The following is a 16,744-nucleotide window of genomic DNA, read 5'->3' as shown; positions in this document are numbered from 1 at the left end:
GAACCTTGTGTGCTCTTCCACTCCCACCCCTAGCCCTGTGGATCAGGACCAAACCACTTTCTGGAGTGTTAAAACAATTAATGTACAAGTAAAACCTAAAGACTCCTGAGGATCAATAGAGAGGTGGCTCTGACCTCTGTAGGCAGCATAGTCAGGGGTCCTGCAAAGTCAAGGGCCCAGAACTGTCCCAGACTCATTCATGACATTCACACATCAGCTGATTGTGGAGTGTTCAGCAAAAGGCAGCAGAGCCTCTGTGAAAGAGCAAGAATAAAAATGAGTCCTTTGACACCTGCAAGAGTCACTGACAGTTTATGTTTCTATTCGGCCCAAAAATACACCTCTGTGGGCCTCAAATTATCTTTTCAAAAATTACTAGACATATAAATTTAAATATTCCCCAACCTGGATCCCTTCCACCAGCCTTCGGTTCCTCCCAGTAGCTCCAAAGTAAAAGATTACAGTCTATTCCCACTCTGGGTCTTTACATGGCAGCTCCACTTCTCCTGGAGCTGCAGTTCTAATATGAATGAAGGTGACTTTGCAGCACAGAGGCCTCTGCTGGCTGCACTCACATGACTGACAGTTTTGTTTCCAGGTGTTTTGTAGAAGGCTTTAGAATGTATTCCCAGAACTTTGGATTTGGACACCAGGTCACCTATCTTTTTGCCTTGTTCTAACAAAGACTCCATGGTGTATTTTTGTCTCATCTAGTTCAACCTGTACTTTACTCATGAAGTCAGCTTCTTGCGGATTCTGGTATGTACTAAGGTAGCCCAGGGCTGCATCTTGGATGGTAGCAGGGGATCCAACTGGCCACTAGATCCTGTTGACCTGCTTGGAGAACCCATCCAGCACCTCCTCCAGCAAGGTGAAAGCCACCTGGGACATGTAGTCACTGTCAGCAATGACCACTCCTGCAAGACTCATTTTACATGTAGACGTGGCACGGATATTCTTGCTCTTTCACAGAGGCTCTGCTGCCTTTTGCTGAACACTCCACAATCAGCTGACTTGTGAAGGTCATGAATTTCTGAACACTGAACCACTGAAAGAAGCTGAAGGATGCATGTCATAGGCAGCTTTGAACAGCACCATCTTGTGTGTACCCTTGTAAAGGATGCTTAGGTTGTAGCTTCATGGTGTCATGCCCCAGGGCCACCCTCCTGGCCAAGGGACTGGTTCTCAGTGAACAGCACAGCCACTGCCCCTAGAGACAACCACCGGCTGTTGACAGGTGGGATGCCACTTGCTCCTCCTGGTCCAAGGCTAAGCAAATTTAAGAAGATTGGGACCATACCAATTACCTTTTCCAACCACAATAATGTGAAACTAGAAATCAATGACAGGAGCAAAGCAGGAAAATACACAAACATGTGGATATTAAACAACATATTCCTGAACAACCAGACTGTCAAAAAGAAGTCAAAAACTATATTAAAAATGTCCAGAAACAAATGAAAATGGAACCACAGCATGCCAAAACCTATGGGATGCTGCAAAAGCATTCCTGAGAGGGAAGTTCATAGCAATAAATGCCTACATTAAGAAACAAGGAGGATCTCGAAAAACACAACCTAACTTTATACCTCAAGGAACAAGAAAAAGAAGAACCAACTAAGTCCAAAGATAGCAGATGGAAGGAAATAGCAAAGATCAGAGCAGGAAAAAATGAAATGGAGAACAGAAAAGCAACAGAAAACATCAACAAACCTAAGAGCTGTTTTTCTGAAATGATAAACAAAATTGACATTTAGCTAGACTAACTCAGAAAAAAAAAAATAAGACAGGACACAAATTAGTAAAACTGGAAACACAGGAAGAGACATTACAACTGACACCACAGGGGGAAAAAAAGGTTGTAAGAGATTACTATGAGCAGTCATGCACCATCAAATTGGATAACTTAGAAATGGAGAAATTCCTAGAAAAACATAGCTTACCAAGATTGAATCAGGAAGAAATAGAAAATATGAACAACAGACAGACAAATAATGACTAAAGAGATTGAATCAATAAAAACAAAACAAAACAAAAACACAACAAAAAACACCTCCCAACAAAGAAAATCCCCAAAACAGCATCACTGGTGAATTTTACCAAACACTAAAAAAACAATTAACGCTAATTCTTATCAAACTCTTCCAAAACATTAAAGAGAAGGGACTATCTCCAAACTAATTTCACAAGGCCAGCATTACCCTGATAACTACTCCAGATAAGGACACTACCAAAAAAACAAAACAAAACAAACAAACAAACAAAAAAACAAAACCGCAGACCAATATCTCCAATAAATATGGAGCAAAAACTCTCACCAAAATATTAGGAAACGAAACTCAACAACACAATAAAAGGATCAAAACCATGATCAAGTCCAGCTGCTGTGGATCAGTGGTTGAGCATTGATCAATGACAGGAGTCTGTCCCCCTGGCAGAAAACTTCCCGGCCAGACCTGGCAAACAAAGGGGAGAGTCTGTCCACCTCAGTGAGCTGAATAGCAACCGTTATTGCATCTGTAACCTTAACCATCCCTCTGCATTGTCATGCAAGGTGGCATATTAGCCGATTCCAGGAATTAGGACATGGACATCTTTGGGCACCATTACACCCATATCCAGCACTCAGCTCCAACTACATTCCCTGAGTGAGCCAATCTTCCCAGAGAGTCCGGAAAGAGCAGTTGGCTGGTCGTGGTGGCGCTGATGGTGCTGGTGGTGAGGGTGAAGGTGGGGAAGGGAGGGTCTGCCCAGGAACTAGGCAGATAGCAGAAGGTGGCAGGCTGGGAACTAGGGCTCTCCAGGCAGCCACCACTGCCTCCCAGCCTGGAGAGGAGGTTTGAGGGAAAAGGCACAAAGGACACACTGAATTAGGGCTGTGGCCCAACCTCATTGTTTTTCTTTAATCTATGCCTCAGTATCTGCCGCCTATTTTCCCCTGGAAATGGAAGGTGCTCAGCCATGGCCTGTGATGTGCAAGTTTACAGCAGCATCATTGTGCCACAGTGGGCCTGAATATGAAAGAGGGAGATCGTGTGCTCAGAGGAGGCAAGGGAAGCTGGCAAAACTAGCCACCACGGGTTGTGTTCCTGCCTCCCACGACCCCTTTGACGCACTTCTCCCCATTCTCTCCCTGGCGACGAGGGACCCAGGGCTCCGGGGGCAGTGTGGGTGCTGGACTTGCCCCCATCACAACCTGCCCCCCTGTCTCCATGGGCAGAAAGCCCAGCTAGAAAGTCTCTTCCAAACTTTGTCACTCAGACAGCGTGTCACCCCGCCAAGAAATAAGAAATAACCACTGGGTCAGGGTCACAGCCGTAGCCTAAGCAACCAAGCCCACCTTCTCAAGTGAGGGGTTTGCAGTGGAAGGATGAAGTCCCACGAACGTTCTCTTCTGGCTTGGAGGTCTGTGGTTGTTCCATCCCATGCGTGATGGTCTGTCCACCTGAGCTCATGCCACAGGGGCCCGGAATGGAGTCAGGGTGAGACTATGGGGGAAGGGTGGAACTGAGTCTGTCCTGTTTCCCAGGCGCCGTCACTCTTTACTTCCCATCTTCACTGCACCGATCCTGCCCATGCCCGGGTTGGCTCACATAGGGGCGGTCTCCTATGTGAGATCCCTGCCTCTAGGATGAGGCCTGTCCAGACTATGCTGAGGTGGCCGTCCTCCCGATTTTCACTCCATCAACCACAGTTGTCAGACATCCTAGGATCGCAGAGTAGGATCCAGAGCCACCCCCAGCAACTCCGACATTTTGGGCGCCTGGATGCCCTGCCTTGGGGTTTGGCGACTTCTGCCTCATTCCCACCCCACCCCACCCCACCCCACCCCACCCCACCCCACCCCACCCCATGTGTCAGGAATTTAACAATGCCCCTTGAACAAAGTAGATCCCACCCTTGCTTTTGCTCACGCAGTCCCTTAAGGGTCTTGACCACAGTCTCTACTGCCTTCACTGCCTGAGCCACATCAAGGGACATTATTCCCGATTAATTTTATTCACAAGCACACACACACACCCCAACCTTGAAAGTTCTATCCACCATTATCCCCCCGTTTGTGTATCAAACACTGGTCTCTGGGGAATGGAGTCTGGCAGAACCAACCCTCGACTCACTCAAACACAAGTCTGTCCCACTGAGTCCCAGGCCCGCACAGCCCTGGGTCCTGGCTGAGGGAAGGAACCCATTCCCAACCCTCAGAGTGAGATTCAACCTTGCGTGGCCTAACGAGGCAGTTTGGGAGACTGCACTGGGGCACAGAACTCAGGAAAACCTGTGTCACGGGCTGGTCGAATACAGTATTTGAAGGGGACCACATAACAACATTGAGACTTATCAACCGCCCTCGCCTTAGAAACGGGCTGCCCACTTTCCAATCAAGGGTATAGAGATGAACAGGCTAGAGGAGGGGCATTAGCGGGCTAGGGCAGGAAGGATGTGAACCCTCTGGTAGGCAGTTTCCCCAGGTTGGCCTGCAGCCAGCACAACAGACTCATTCCCTGTCCTTCAGGCAGGAGACTAACCCACGCTTTTCCTCCGTGTTCCCGTACCTTCCCCTGTGATCTGCAACTCCCTGGGCTGTGGCCGGCTTCTGCCTCCACCCCTCTACTGAAACCCAGGAGGGGGAACTGACAGGATTGGCAGCCGGAGTGTCAAACAAAGGTGAGAGCTAAAGAGGAGGGGAGGATGACCCGCAGGTTCCTGGGTGAGTTGTCTGTGTGCGTGGTGGCACCAGAGGGAGAGAAGGACTCCAGGGAGAGAACTGGGCCTGGGAAGGGGGAAGATGAGCTCAACTGTGCTCTTTAACTCCTGTTGAAGTACAGGTGCAGGGAAGGCCACCGACGGAAAGCCATGGGGGAGATCAAGGGTGTTCAGACAGCAAAGCAGAGTAGACTGGGGAGGCCCAATGACTGTCGGGAAGAGGGACTGAGCTCTGGAAGGGGGTTGTAAGTTCCTGCTGAAGGGGAGGGGAAATGGGCGATGAATGGCATGAGACCCCAAACGTGGAGGAGATTAGAACACCAAGAGGGCCTGCAGGGGAAAGGGGGGAGATGCTAATGTGGCCAGGCTGATCCAATGCAGAGCCCGGACCCGGGGCATTCTGGTGGTCTGACTGAAAGGCTCCTATCAGAGGCTGGCCCAGACTCTCCGCAGACAGAAGGCCCACCACAGAATGCCAGAAGTACTGTATTGGAAAAAGCTCTGAGATGGAGCAGCTCCAGGCCCTCCCCACCCCAATCCCCTCTTCCACCCATTCCCCCAAGAGAGACCACAGAATTTGTTCTTTTAAACATGCTTTTATTGATTTTGGGGGGGGGGAGAGGGGAGGGGAGGGGAGGCTTGGGGCAGGGAGAGAAACATGGATGTGAGAGAGAAACATCTACTGGGGATCAGGCCCGCAACCTGGGCATGTGCCCTGACCGGGAGTCGAACCGGCGACCTTTTGGTGCACGGGATAACGCTCAACCAACTAAGCCACACAGGCCAGGGTGAGACCACAGAATTTGAGAGGGACTTTAATTTGAAGCTGCTGGGAAATGGGGTGGGAGGCAAAAGAAGGGGGAGAGAAAGCCTTGGCTGAGGTGGAACAGGAGGGAACCAGCTTGGCCGCAGCTCCCAGACTGCTCCTCTTGTACCAAGATGCTGGGCTCAACCTGTCGAACAGAGCAGAGTCAGGGAGGAGCCTCGAGCCAGAGGCAGCCCATAGTCCTCCTAAACGGCCACGACTGTGGGAAGGGCTATGGTGTGTGTAACACTCACATCAAAGGTTCTGGAGCTTGTCAGCCAGGGACTGCATGGCCGCTGAAACACAGAGAGGCATAAGCAGGCACATCCAGATGGAGGAATAGAGAAGCCCGGCCCCTGTCCCTGTGGGGAACCGCTTAGCCCTGCAACCTGAAACCCCCTCCAGCCCCTACCCAAGGAGCCCTGGGCCTGACTCACTCACCCACCCCACCGCCTGAATTGAGTGTGGAAATGTTTTCCAGACAGGACAAAATGTGCCAGCAGCGCCCAAGCTTTGGGGCACATCAGAACCATTCAGAATTTGTCAAACAAACGAGACCCGCAGAAGCCATAGCAAGCAGTAGTTGAAGGGAAACTCAATGAGGCATCTCTAAACGTTCTAAGAGAAGATCTCTAGGACTGGTTCTCGTTGGCAAAGTGTGCTTGTAGTTCCGTCCACACTCTCCTCTCTGTCCACACACTTAGCTGTACATGCACAGCAGGCTCCAGGGCCAGGCCTGCTAGGTTCTCCTCCCCAGAGGAATGTTGGGCCCTGTGAGGCCGTCTGAACCTGCAGCCCGCCCCCACCCCACGCTAAGACACTGCAGTCCGGCCCTGCCCCTCCCAGCCCCAGCCCCAGCCCCAGCCCCAGCCCCAGCCCCAGCCCCAGCCCCAGCCCCAGCCTCAGCCCCAGCCAGAAGTTCCTCCTACCTAGATGCAGTCTAAGGTTGTATATTTGTCTCTGCAGCTCTGGGCACTAGGCCAGCAGACACCAGGGAAAGAGAAATGATTAGTATACTCAGGCCTCCTCTCCCCTCAACGGCCTCCTCCCCTCCCTACCACTGGGGCTACACTGGCATGGGCTCCTCAGTGGAGAACGGAGGCACGCTCCCTCCTTGAGGTGCGGGATGGTGGTGGTGGTGGTGGTGGTGGTGTGGGGAGGGGGGACAGAAACATATCGGTTTAATCTGGACACGGATCCCATCGTCTAGCTTGGGCCTGTATTCCTAGGAGCCAGGGGAAGCATTACCTGAGGACAACCCTCTGCTCCAGGTGGTTGCTGCTGCCTTTCCCGCGTTGGGGGATGTCCAAGTGGTTCCTGGTCACCTGAGAGGGAAAGAACTCAAAACCCAGCTTCCAAAGCTCCCAGGGAGGTGGAAAGGGCTTAGCGGGGTCTAATGTGAGGCAGCACCACCCTCTGCTGGCAACAAGTTGCCCCTACTCTGCCCAGTAGCTCCACCCTTCTCTCTGGGCTTGCCTCCCCTGTTCCCCAGAGGCAGCCCACCCACGACTGTGGTCCCCAACACTGTGTGCGGCTCTGGGTTGGACGCTCGCAGAGCTGCAGCCAAAACCAGCCCCTGGGACGAGCCCAGGGGCCCAACAGGACTTATCAGAAAAGGCCCTGTTCTGCGCTGAAACTCTCTGTCTGGAGTTGCAGTTTGGGGCACGGCCGCGAATCACCCCTACGCACAAAACCCCACGCAGAGGATGAAGTGACTTGAGTCCAGCCCTGTCAACACCCGCTTTCCTGTGGTTTGAGAAGCTGTCTGGGTAGGCGGCTAGGCAGGGAGGCAGAGAGGCAGGGAGGCAGGGAGGCAGGGAGCAAGGCTGAGCCCCAGCCGGAGCTGGAGCCGGAGCCGGAGCCGGAGCCGGAGCCGGAGCCGGAGCCGGAGGTTCCCTCCTCATTCCCTCTCCCCTCCAGTCCCAGCAAACCCACCGGACTCACTGGAGGGTGTGGGCCCTCTGGGCAAGCCTTCTCCCTGGCTCAGAGCCAAGGGCTGTGAGTGTCCTGGCATCCGGGCGGCTCTGTTGTTGCCGTCGCCACTGTTGCATTCTCGACATGATGGCCCTGGACTGTGTGTCGGAGGCTAAAAGAAAAAGTTCTCACTTATTCGGACTCGGGATGTGTGCGTGTGCGTGTGCTTAGGGGCTGGAGTGAGGCAGGGAATAGGGAAGGCAGTTCCGAGGCTGATCACATCAGCACTTTCTCCCTCAGTCAGCCCCAGGTCAGGAGGCCAGGCCGAGCTAGAGAGAACAGTGGGGCCCTGAGAATGCCCAGGCCCCCTGCAAGGACGGCTTGGGGAGCAGCTAGCAAGTAGGAGTCATGGAGCTGATGGTTCTAAACATTGAAGCTTTGGGGCCCAAACTTCTAAGGGGTCTTCCGGTCCAAATCAGCTGTCCCAGCCCTCCCTTCCACCCCAGTGGGGAAGCTTGCCAGTTGTGGAGATTGTTGCCCGGCACGCACAGGAGTGCTATCTTAGGGTTTGCCCTGGCTAAAACCACCCAGGTCTGGCATCCTAATGACCCAGGGTGCCCAATGACAAGCCCTGAGAAAGGGACAGAAGGAGCACAGATAGAGAAGTGCAGGGCTGGGGCAAAGGCTAGGTGGGGAGCGGGGAGGAGCATGGCCTCATACTCACTGGGACATTTGGGCCTGGCTCTCTCTTCGGTTCCTTATCTTCTACCATGACTGGCAGGGACTCCCTCTTCCTCCTGGCCACAGACTTCTGCCCAGCGCCAGTGTGCTTGGACCGTTTGGTTCCCAAAGGGACCAAGGAGTACCTCTTGCCCCTCCCAAGCAGTGGAATACCAGAGATTGGGGGGAAGGTGGCTGGTTCCAGGGGAGCTGCTGAGACACTCTGCCCCCAGGAAGGAAAGGTACTCAGGAGGGCAACTTTGGAGGCCCCCCCTAGGAATTTCTTCTCGACCACTTTCCTTCCAAGAGTGACCTTGGGCAGGCTGACTGCAGCAGCAGCAGCTCCCGGCAGGTAGCTGGACCTGCTCCCCGCCTTCCCCCAGACCACACTGTGGGGTTTCTTAGAGGACACGTCCAGCTCCCCAACAGCCTGCCTTTCCCCGACCGAAGCGAGTGGTCGGGGAGCGGAGTGCAGGAAAGAGCCTGGCACGCGAAGGAACTTCTCCCGGACATGGGTAATCGAGTGTCTGGGTGTGCCCTGTGGGCTCTTGGGTTTGGCCTGGCCTCTGCCCTTGCGACAGATGCTCACCCTCATCAGCTGCATCTCACCGAACTCATCTGATGACTCGGAGTCGGAAGGCGAGCCGACCAGGCCTTCCGCAGAGGACCGCTGGCGACCCACGGTGACTTCCGACCTATTCTTAGCACCTCTTTTCGGGTTTCCCCAGGCTCGGCCTCCCTCAGGCCCCCTGAGGTGCAACGAGGGGGCGGAAGGCAGCGGCGATCCCACCAAACCATGGGCCTGCGCGCCTCTACCACTGGGACCTGACTGTAAGTCCACCCAAAGGGTGGACACTTCAGAGTCGCAGCTCTCTGGGGAGGGGTTTCTGCGGACACCCAAGTCATCCCGGTCGGTCAGCTGCTGCAGGATGGCCATCGCGGCCTCACCGCCAAGGTAGTCCAGAGTGTCCCCGTCGACGTCGGCCGGAGAGCCAGGTCGGCCTTCTCGACCCCAGAGCACCCCCCTTCCCGCTTCCATCACTTCCTGCTCCTCCTCGAAGCCCTCGGGGTCTGGGAACCCGCTCTCGCCCTGGCTGCTCAGCGGCACCCCCAAAGCATGGCCTAGTCCTCCGGCCTGCTCCCCGCCCTCTGCGTCGAACCCTGTTCTCCAAACGGACCCCTCATCCTCGTCGGGGGAGCTCATGTCGCCAAGTCCCGACAGCCCAGGTACGGGGTAGACGATCGCCCTGGGCACGGTGGCAGCGGGACCGCCGAGGCCTTCTGAGGGAGCCCACTGTCACCTCACGACAGGCAGCTCACGAGTTGGCCTCCAAGAGCGCGAGACTAAATGGCGCCTTCGACGCCGCGCCTTGGCCTTCTCATTGGCGCGCTTCCCACCGTCAATCAGTGCCTCCCTTCTAGGCCCGCCCCCCGAGGCCCTAGCCAATAGGGTGGAGGCCTCTGGTTGGTCCAGAATCCCAACGCCTCAGCGGCCCTTGGAAGCCAATCTGGCGGAGGAGTGCAGTAGTCCGGGCTCTCCTTCCGTCACTTCCTGTCCGACCTCCCCTGGCCAGGTACCTACTTTCCAGCTAGAGTCAAAGCACGAGCCTCTGTACAAAAGGGGGGAGATGACGCGGCCTCACCGCCAAGGTAGTCCAGAGTGTCCCATGTACAAAGCGGGGAGATGACGGCACCTGTCGGGGTGGGCGGAGGGGTTGTGAGGTGGCGGGTCAGGATGGAGGTGAAAGGTCAGGGTGGAGGTGAAGCAACAGCCACTCTTCCACAACAAGATTTACGACCCAATAAGCAAATGGACACCAGAGCACGCGGTCAACCGTGGGGTCTACGTACTTTTTCCTCAGAGGGCCAGGGGAGCAAAAGAGTTGTCGTATTGTATTTACGGGCTGTAGGGTCTCTGTTGCAACTCCACTACTGTCATGAGGCGTGATCAAATCTGCCCGTGGCTGTGTGCTCGGGGAACTTTATTGGCCAGCCTGTTTGGCGGAAGGGCTGGGGTTTGCTCCCCTCCCTCAGCCCCGCCCCCACTCTGAGTGAATTTAAAGAAGAGGGACTCCCCATGACCAGTGCACACCCCAAAAGATGCTCACCATCACAGATCCTAGAGATACGGACTAAGACCATAAGTCAATTTTCACGCACCAGGTCTGCAACAATCAAAGGGCTTAGCTATGCCAAGGGTAGGAGAGGTTATGAACAAGCTCGTGCTTGGCACACTGCTGAAGGGGTGGGGGTGGGGGTGAGGGGAAATGGTGGCCTGTGCAGCAGCACAGAAGAACCATTTGGAAAGATAATTGGGCAAAATCCAGGAAAAGCAACTTATACAACACGTACACTATGTGCCTGGCACTCTTCTAAGCGCTGCAGATAAATAGTAACACATCCTCACGACAATCCTAGGATTGAAGTACCCACCACTACCTCCCTCTTACAGGTGAAGAAACAGGCACTGAGAGGTTCAGCCACTGGCCCAAGGTCATTCGGCTTGTAGCGATCAGCGGCAGGATTGAAACCAAGACAGTCCCGCTCCAGATCCCTTGCTTAGAGCAGAAAACCTTAAAAATGAAAAAGCGCCCATCCCCTCTATGACCAGGCAGGCCCTCTGCCGGGTACATCTTCTGGAGACACGCTGGTGCGTGTAGTGTATCAGGACACATGCTCAAGGGTGTTGGTGATGGGAAAATCTGGGAGCACTCTAAATTCCCCTCAGGAAGGAAATGGATGAATGCAACTGGTGTATGCATCCGGTAGATTAAGACGCCCCAGTCAAAACGCATGAGGCCCTGTTCACAAATTTCAAAAACACACAGCAAGTTGCAGAGCAATGGCATTGGATACACATTCGTAATTTTTTTTTAAAACTAGTCAATCCCATATAAGGTCCGAGAATACATATAGGTGTACCTGCAGACATGTTTTAAAGGTCTGGAAGGATGCACAGCCAACGCTTGCCAGTGGGCGGGTGCGACAGGGCGCCAGCTGTCTCTCAAATTTTCCTGAACTGCCTGCTTCCAGCTTCCCTGAGCTGAGCACTCCTGGCCCTCCCTTGGTTTCTATAGGGCCCTGGAGTGTTCGAATTTCCACTTGCTTGCCACCCGACCCCTACTCCAACAGTCCTCCTCCATTCCTTCCACACCTTCTTCCTCTGTTTCCCATTCATACTCCTCTGTCTTCCCAGTCGCCTCTCCCACCAGCATCTTACTCTGGCTGATCTCCAAGAGAGGCCTGGGGTGTCTGAACAGCTCTTGCTGGAGGGCACTCAAAGGTCCAATTTTTCTGGGTCTGGTGGAGAAGGTTATGGAGCAGGAAGGTTGGGTACACTCTAAATCTTTGATCCTCCTCCTCCAGTGTGCCCCCCACAATCCCTGCCTGTGTGCGGATAACGCCCTCTCCCACTTCTCCCAGTGACTCTTCAAGACATGGTGTGCTATTTCCGACGTGCTAAAATGGACAACGAAGGCTATAGCAAAATCTTCTGTACCCACCACAGTCCTAGGAAACATTACCCATCCATCCAGTGGAAGCCTCGAGCATCCTTCTGGCCGTTTCCATTTCTTCCCTCCCTCTCTCCTCCCCTCTCTCCCCCACAGGGAGCATCCTAGAACTTCTTCACACCTCCTCCACTTTCTTCATCCCTGGGGCTCTACTGTCTCCTGTTTCCCTGCATTTCATAGGTCCTCAATAGTGTCACTCATCTGCTAACCGCCTTCACCCCTGTGCTCACCGGTATCCCAATTTTTGGTTTTGACCTACTATCTTGGCCTGGGGTGGGACCAGTATCGGAGGATTCACTTGGCCTTCCCCACCATGATAGCTCTTACCCCACAGACCAATGACCCTGTGGGATTCACTGCTCCAACTGCCAAGTGTATCACTTGCAATTATCAACTTGGGGGCTGGAGAAACTACCACTGTGTTGATCCAAGGACCTGGTCGGCTCACTGTGAACCAAACTCTATTCCTAACTTTTTTTTTTTATTACCAGTGCCTCATAAGCCCATCTCTAACGCACACACACACACACACACACACACACACACACACACACCATCGTGACACTTTGGGCCTCCAGGATCAATGTCAGCTTAGACCCTGTGTCCATTAATCTTAGAAATGTCTGGGTATTTGTCCAGCCCCAGTGTACAGTCAAAGCTGCCATGAACATTGTGTACAGGTTGCCTGTGAACATTAGTTTTCATTTCTCTTGGGCAATTATCTAGGAGTTATCCTGTTGGATGGAGCAAATGGTAAGCATGTTTTTAACTTTATGAGTGACGTACAAAATGTTTCCCAGAGTGCCTATACCATTTTGTATTCTCCCCAAGAATGCATGACAGTTCTAGTGGTTCCTCATTCTCTCTAGCACTTAGCATTCTCTGTATTTTTAAAAAATTTTAGCCATGCTTATAGGTATGTTGCGGCATTTCACTGTGGCTTTAATTGGTGTTTCCCTAATGACGAATGAGGTTGAACATCTTCTCAGTAGCTTCCTGGCACAGCATCTGTTCAATTTTTTGGGTCAGTATTTATTGAGTTGTTTGATTTTGTATTATTGAATCTTTAATGTTTGTTATCTTTTTCTGATAGAAGTCCTCCGTAATTAGTGTGCTTTGTAAATATTGTCTCCCAGTCTGTGCCTTATATTTTCTCTTTCTTTTTAAAAAAATGCAAAACATCTTTTTTATAATTCATTTGGTTCTCCCAGAATCAATGTCAGCACAGACTGTGTTTACAATGGTTTTCAAAATTCCTGGTTCTTCATCCTTCTCCGGTGTAGAGTAACTTGAGAATTTGCAGTCGTTATCTTTAGGAAAGTACAGTGCATAATAACAGTATATATGGTCTCTACTTTGTTTCTGAATTGTTTTTTCTCAGGACTTATGCACCTCTTTAGTTAATTGGCTTGCTCTTATAATTGCTTCAGACCCAGGAACTAAGCAAAGGATTATGTCTGTTTATTGGAACAACTGTCCTATTTCTCTTGAATTCTTACTTTTTTTTCCTGGTTATAGTGGCTCCTAGGGAGTCTGTTGTCAGAAGCATTTTCTCAACTCTCTTCTGTTCAAACACTCTTTATTGCCCCACTGACTTTGCCATTTAATACTGAAATGTGGTCTCCTGATGTCTCTTGATTAAGAGCTGCCCTCTGTCCTCTATTATGTGGCAATTCCATTATTCCCATGGATATTAATGAGCCCAAGCTGGGACCACTTTCTTTCCATCATATGTATTGGCCTTCAGAGGAGACCAGCCAAGGAAGTTCTTAGTGATGCTGGGACCCCTCTCACTGGAACACTCCTGATGGCTCTGTTGAATGGTGTGTCCTCTTGACCCTCCTGTGGATCATAACCATCAGGCGATGTGGCTGGCCTCACATTTTCTCTCTGTTCCAGCAGGCCTGCATCACCCAACCTTCTTGTTCTTTCCTCTACCACCTGCCAGTCCAAGTCAGGCATTTCCTCTTCTCTCCATGTGGGCCATCACTTTCTTAAAGCTTCTGATGGCCACTCTGGCAGTGAATTTCCTCCATCTCCTGGAATCCTTGCCAGTATGTTAAATCCCATGTGAAAGTGTCTCCATTCAGTAAAACTTGCTTATACAGTCTTATATTCTAGTCTCCTTTATCCAGCACCCTCAAAATCCAATTTTAGTGATATTTCCCTGCTCCTACCAGAACAAGCTGTCTATTTCTTGCAGCTTCCTTGGGATATACTTTTTTCTCTCCCTTATCAGGCTTGGCATATCCCCAGGTTGTAGAGAGGAGATGGGGGCTTCTCATGAGAAGGGCACATGTGGCTTTGTAGGAGAGTAGACTTTACAGCATTTACCAGCACAGAGCATGTGCTAGCTCTTGTTTGGGAAGGAAGGGCCACCTTCCAAGCTCTGAGGCCTTGGGTGGTAGAGCTCTGGACCTGAGGAATAAAGTGATATTAGAACATACTTATTTAACACACACACACACACACACACACACACACACACACACACACACAGAGTCATGGAGGAATAGAGGAACAAAAAGGCATAAGAAATGTATAAAACCCATAATAAAATAACAGATGTAAATCTAGCCATATTATGAATTCATTAAACACTCAAATAAAAAGGTAAAGATTGTCAATCTGACATAAGAACAAGATTCAACTATTTGCTCTCAACAGGGGATACACTTTAGATTTAATGATATAAATCTTTTGAGAATCAAAAGAGAGAAAAAGATACACTAAGAATTGAACAACCAAAAGAGTTCTGCAGTGGCCATAATAATACCAGACAAAGTAGACTTTTAAGACAGAAAGTGTTACTAGAGACAAGATTGGACTTTTTATGATGATAAAAGGATCCACTGATAAGGGAGACATAACAATTTAAAACTTATATGCACATAACAACAGAGCCTCAAAATATATACAGCAGAACTTTACAAATTCAAGGAAGAAATAGAACATTTAACAGTAATATCTTGAGGCTTTAATACTCCACTCTCAATAACTGATAAAAGAACCAGAGAGAAAATTAGCAAGGATATAGAAGACTTGAATAACAGTCTCTACTATGTCGAGCTAGCTGACATCTATGAAACACTCCATTCAACAAGAGTGGATTACATATTCTTTTCAAGTCTACATAGATCATTTTACAAAATAGAACATATTGAAGGCCATGAAATTAGTTTCAATAACTTTAAAAGGATCTAAATTATACAAAGAATTTAGCCCTGTAGTGGTAGAAGTGTGTAAGAGATGATGGTATCTCTTAACAAGGCTTCCAAGAAAGCAATGATGGAACAGCCAACTTTTAGTTAAGCAAGAAGATGAGGAGAACATCTAAAGATGTTGAGGATATTGGGGTACTTGCTGATCATGGACCATCTTCACTCTCACCTGATGACCTTGCTTCCCATTTCCCTGAGAATACATAGGGCTACCAGAAAAAAACCTTCCTTCCTTCTTCATAAATGTTTTCCTCTATTTGGGATCATTTGTGTTAGCATACGGTTATGTCATTTCTCCTAACTTAAAAACCCCTCTTCTAATTCCATTTCCCCTTCAAGCTACTCACATTTCTCTGCTCAGCTTTACAGAAAAACTCCTTCAAAAGAGTTGTTTATACTCACTGTATCAAATTCTTCCCTTATTCACTCTTCCTTTTCTTTTTCTTTTAACAAATCTTTAATGAATGCTTACCATGTCCCATGTACTGTTCTAAGACCTGAGATTACATCATTGAACAAGATAGATGAAGTTCCTGCCCTAAAGGAATTTACATTTCTGTCGTAGACCTATCAGCAGTATTTTCCACGTCTTCAAATATGTTCATTCCTTTGTTCTTAGAGATCACTTTTCCAGACCATGCTTTAGTCTTTATTGGTTGCTAAGGGTGCTGCATTGTTCTAGAACATTCCTTTGCCAAGCCTCTAAGTGGGATCTTCCATTTACTGGATCCCAATTTTTAAAAATTTACTATAATGTTTTTGATGGGACACATCCTCCAGGAACTTCCTGAGAAATGGCAAGTGGGAAGTGATTTCTTTTGAGACTTTGCATGAGCAAAATTTGTCTTTATTTTATGCTTAATTGACAGCTTGGTATATAAATTCAGTGTTTTGGTTTTTTTTAACTTCCAGTGTCACTTTGGGGAAAGTTGGAATTATTTTGAATGCTATTATGTTTCCCAATCCTTTATATGTGACCCATGAAATTTTAAAAAATGTTTGAAATTATTATAGTTAAAATTAAGTTTTTTTCAATACCATGAATTTCAGCACATGGATATATTCATATAAATATTACCACAATCAGGATACAAAACAGTTTTATCATTACCTAAATCTCCTGCATTCTACCCCTTTGTAGTCAAACCGTCTCTCCCATCTTAAACCTCTGATAACCAGTAATCTGTTTCCTGTCCCATAGTTTTACCTTTTCTAGAATGTTTTACAAACATAATCATACAGTATGTGACGTTTTGAGACTGGCGTTTTTCATTTAACAGAATGCATTTCTGATTCATCTAAGTTGTGCATTTATCAATTGTACCTTCCTTTATATTGCTAAGTAGTGGTCCAAAGCATGGATGTACAAGGGGTTGTTTATGCATTCATCGATTGAAGAGCATCTTGGTTACTTTTAGTTTTTAGTGATTATGAATAAGATTGCTATCAACATTCATGCACAGGTTTTTTTGTCAAAAATAAATTTTTATTTTTCTAGGGCAAGCACTCAGGAGTGGGATTGCTTGGTCACATGGTAAGCACATGTTTACCTTTATAAGAAATTGGCGCCTGGCGGGGCGTGGCTCAGTGGTTGAGCATCGACACAGGATCCAGGCGATCAGGGTTCGATTCCCGGTCAGGTCACATGCCCGGGTTGCGGGCTCGATCTCCAGTTGGGGGCGTGTGGGAGGCAGCCGATCAATGACTCTCTCATCATTGATGTTTCTCTCTCTCTCTTCCTCTCCTTTCCTCCATATGAAATAAATAAAGATATATTTTTTTAAAAAAAGAGCTGCCAACTGAATCCAGTGTTGAGTGAAGTCTGAGCACAAAAAAAAAAAAAAAAAGAAAGAAATTGGCAAACTGTT

General features: G+C 49.5%; 1 protein-coding gene and 2 pseudogenes across 4 annotated transcripts in view; all 3 read right to left on the bottom strand.

Moving 5' to 3' along the window:
• Nucleotides 1-458: 458 nt before the first annotated feature.
• Nucleotides 459-3,981, bottom strand: LOC308550971 (synaptobrevin homolog YKT6 pseudogene; annotated as a pseudogene). Its single transcript has 2 exons — nt 3,899-3,981; nt 459-1,135 (listed from the first exon to the last, which is right to left on the bottom strand). The product of its transcript is annotated as a synaptobrevin homolog YKT6 pseudogene (transcript).
• A 1,310-nt stretch (nt 3,982-5,291) lies between these two features.
• Nucleotides 5,292-16,744, bottom strand: part of LOC308551348 (uncharacterized protein CXorf49-like) — a 40,381-nt gene continuing 28,928 nt past the window's right edge. Inside the window, exons 2-7 of one of the 2 annotated variants that reach the window (XM_081125829.1) lie at nt 8,148-8,366; nt 7,445-7,595; nt 6,758-6,834; nt 6,439-6,484; nt 5,764-5,805; nt 5,292-5,657 (exon numbers count right to left, since the gene is read on the bottom strand). In XM_081125829.1, the coding sequence (XP_080981955.1) occupies nt 5,765-5,805; nt 6,439-6,484; nt 6,758-6,834; nt 7,445-7,595; nt 8,148-8,195 (363 nt within the window). In that variant the 5' untranslated portion in view covers nt 8,196-8,366 and the 3' untranslated portion in view covers nt 5,292-5,657; nt 5,764. The remainder of the gene's footprint in view (nt 5,658-5,763; nt 5,806-6,438; nt 6,485-6,757; nt 6,835-7,444; nt 7,596-8,147; nt 8,367-16,744) is intronic. The other variant, XM_081125830.1, reaches the window with a different exon arrangement.
• On the bottom strand, nt 8,382-9,347 carry LOC308551347 (uncharacterized protein CXorf49 homolog pseudogene; annotated as a pseudogene). The gene has a single exon. The product of its transcript is annotated as an uncharacterized protein CXorf49 homolog pseudogene (transcript).

Source organism: Miniopterus schreibersii, assembly GCF_964146895.1.
Source record: "Miniopterus schreibersii genome assembly, chromosome: X".
In the NCBI taxonomy this organism is placed as follows: Eukaryota; Metazoa; Chordata; class Mammalia; order Chiroptera; family Miniopteridae; genus Miniopterus; species Miniopterus schreibersii.
The sequence above is the reverse complement of the archived record's forward strand: the minus strand, read 5'-3'. Positions and strand labels throughout refer to the sequence as shown.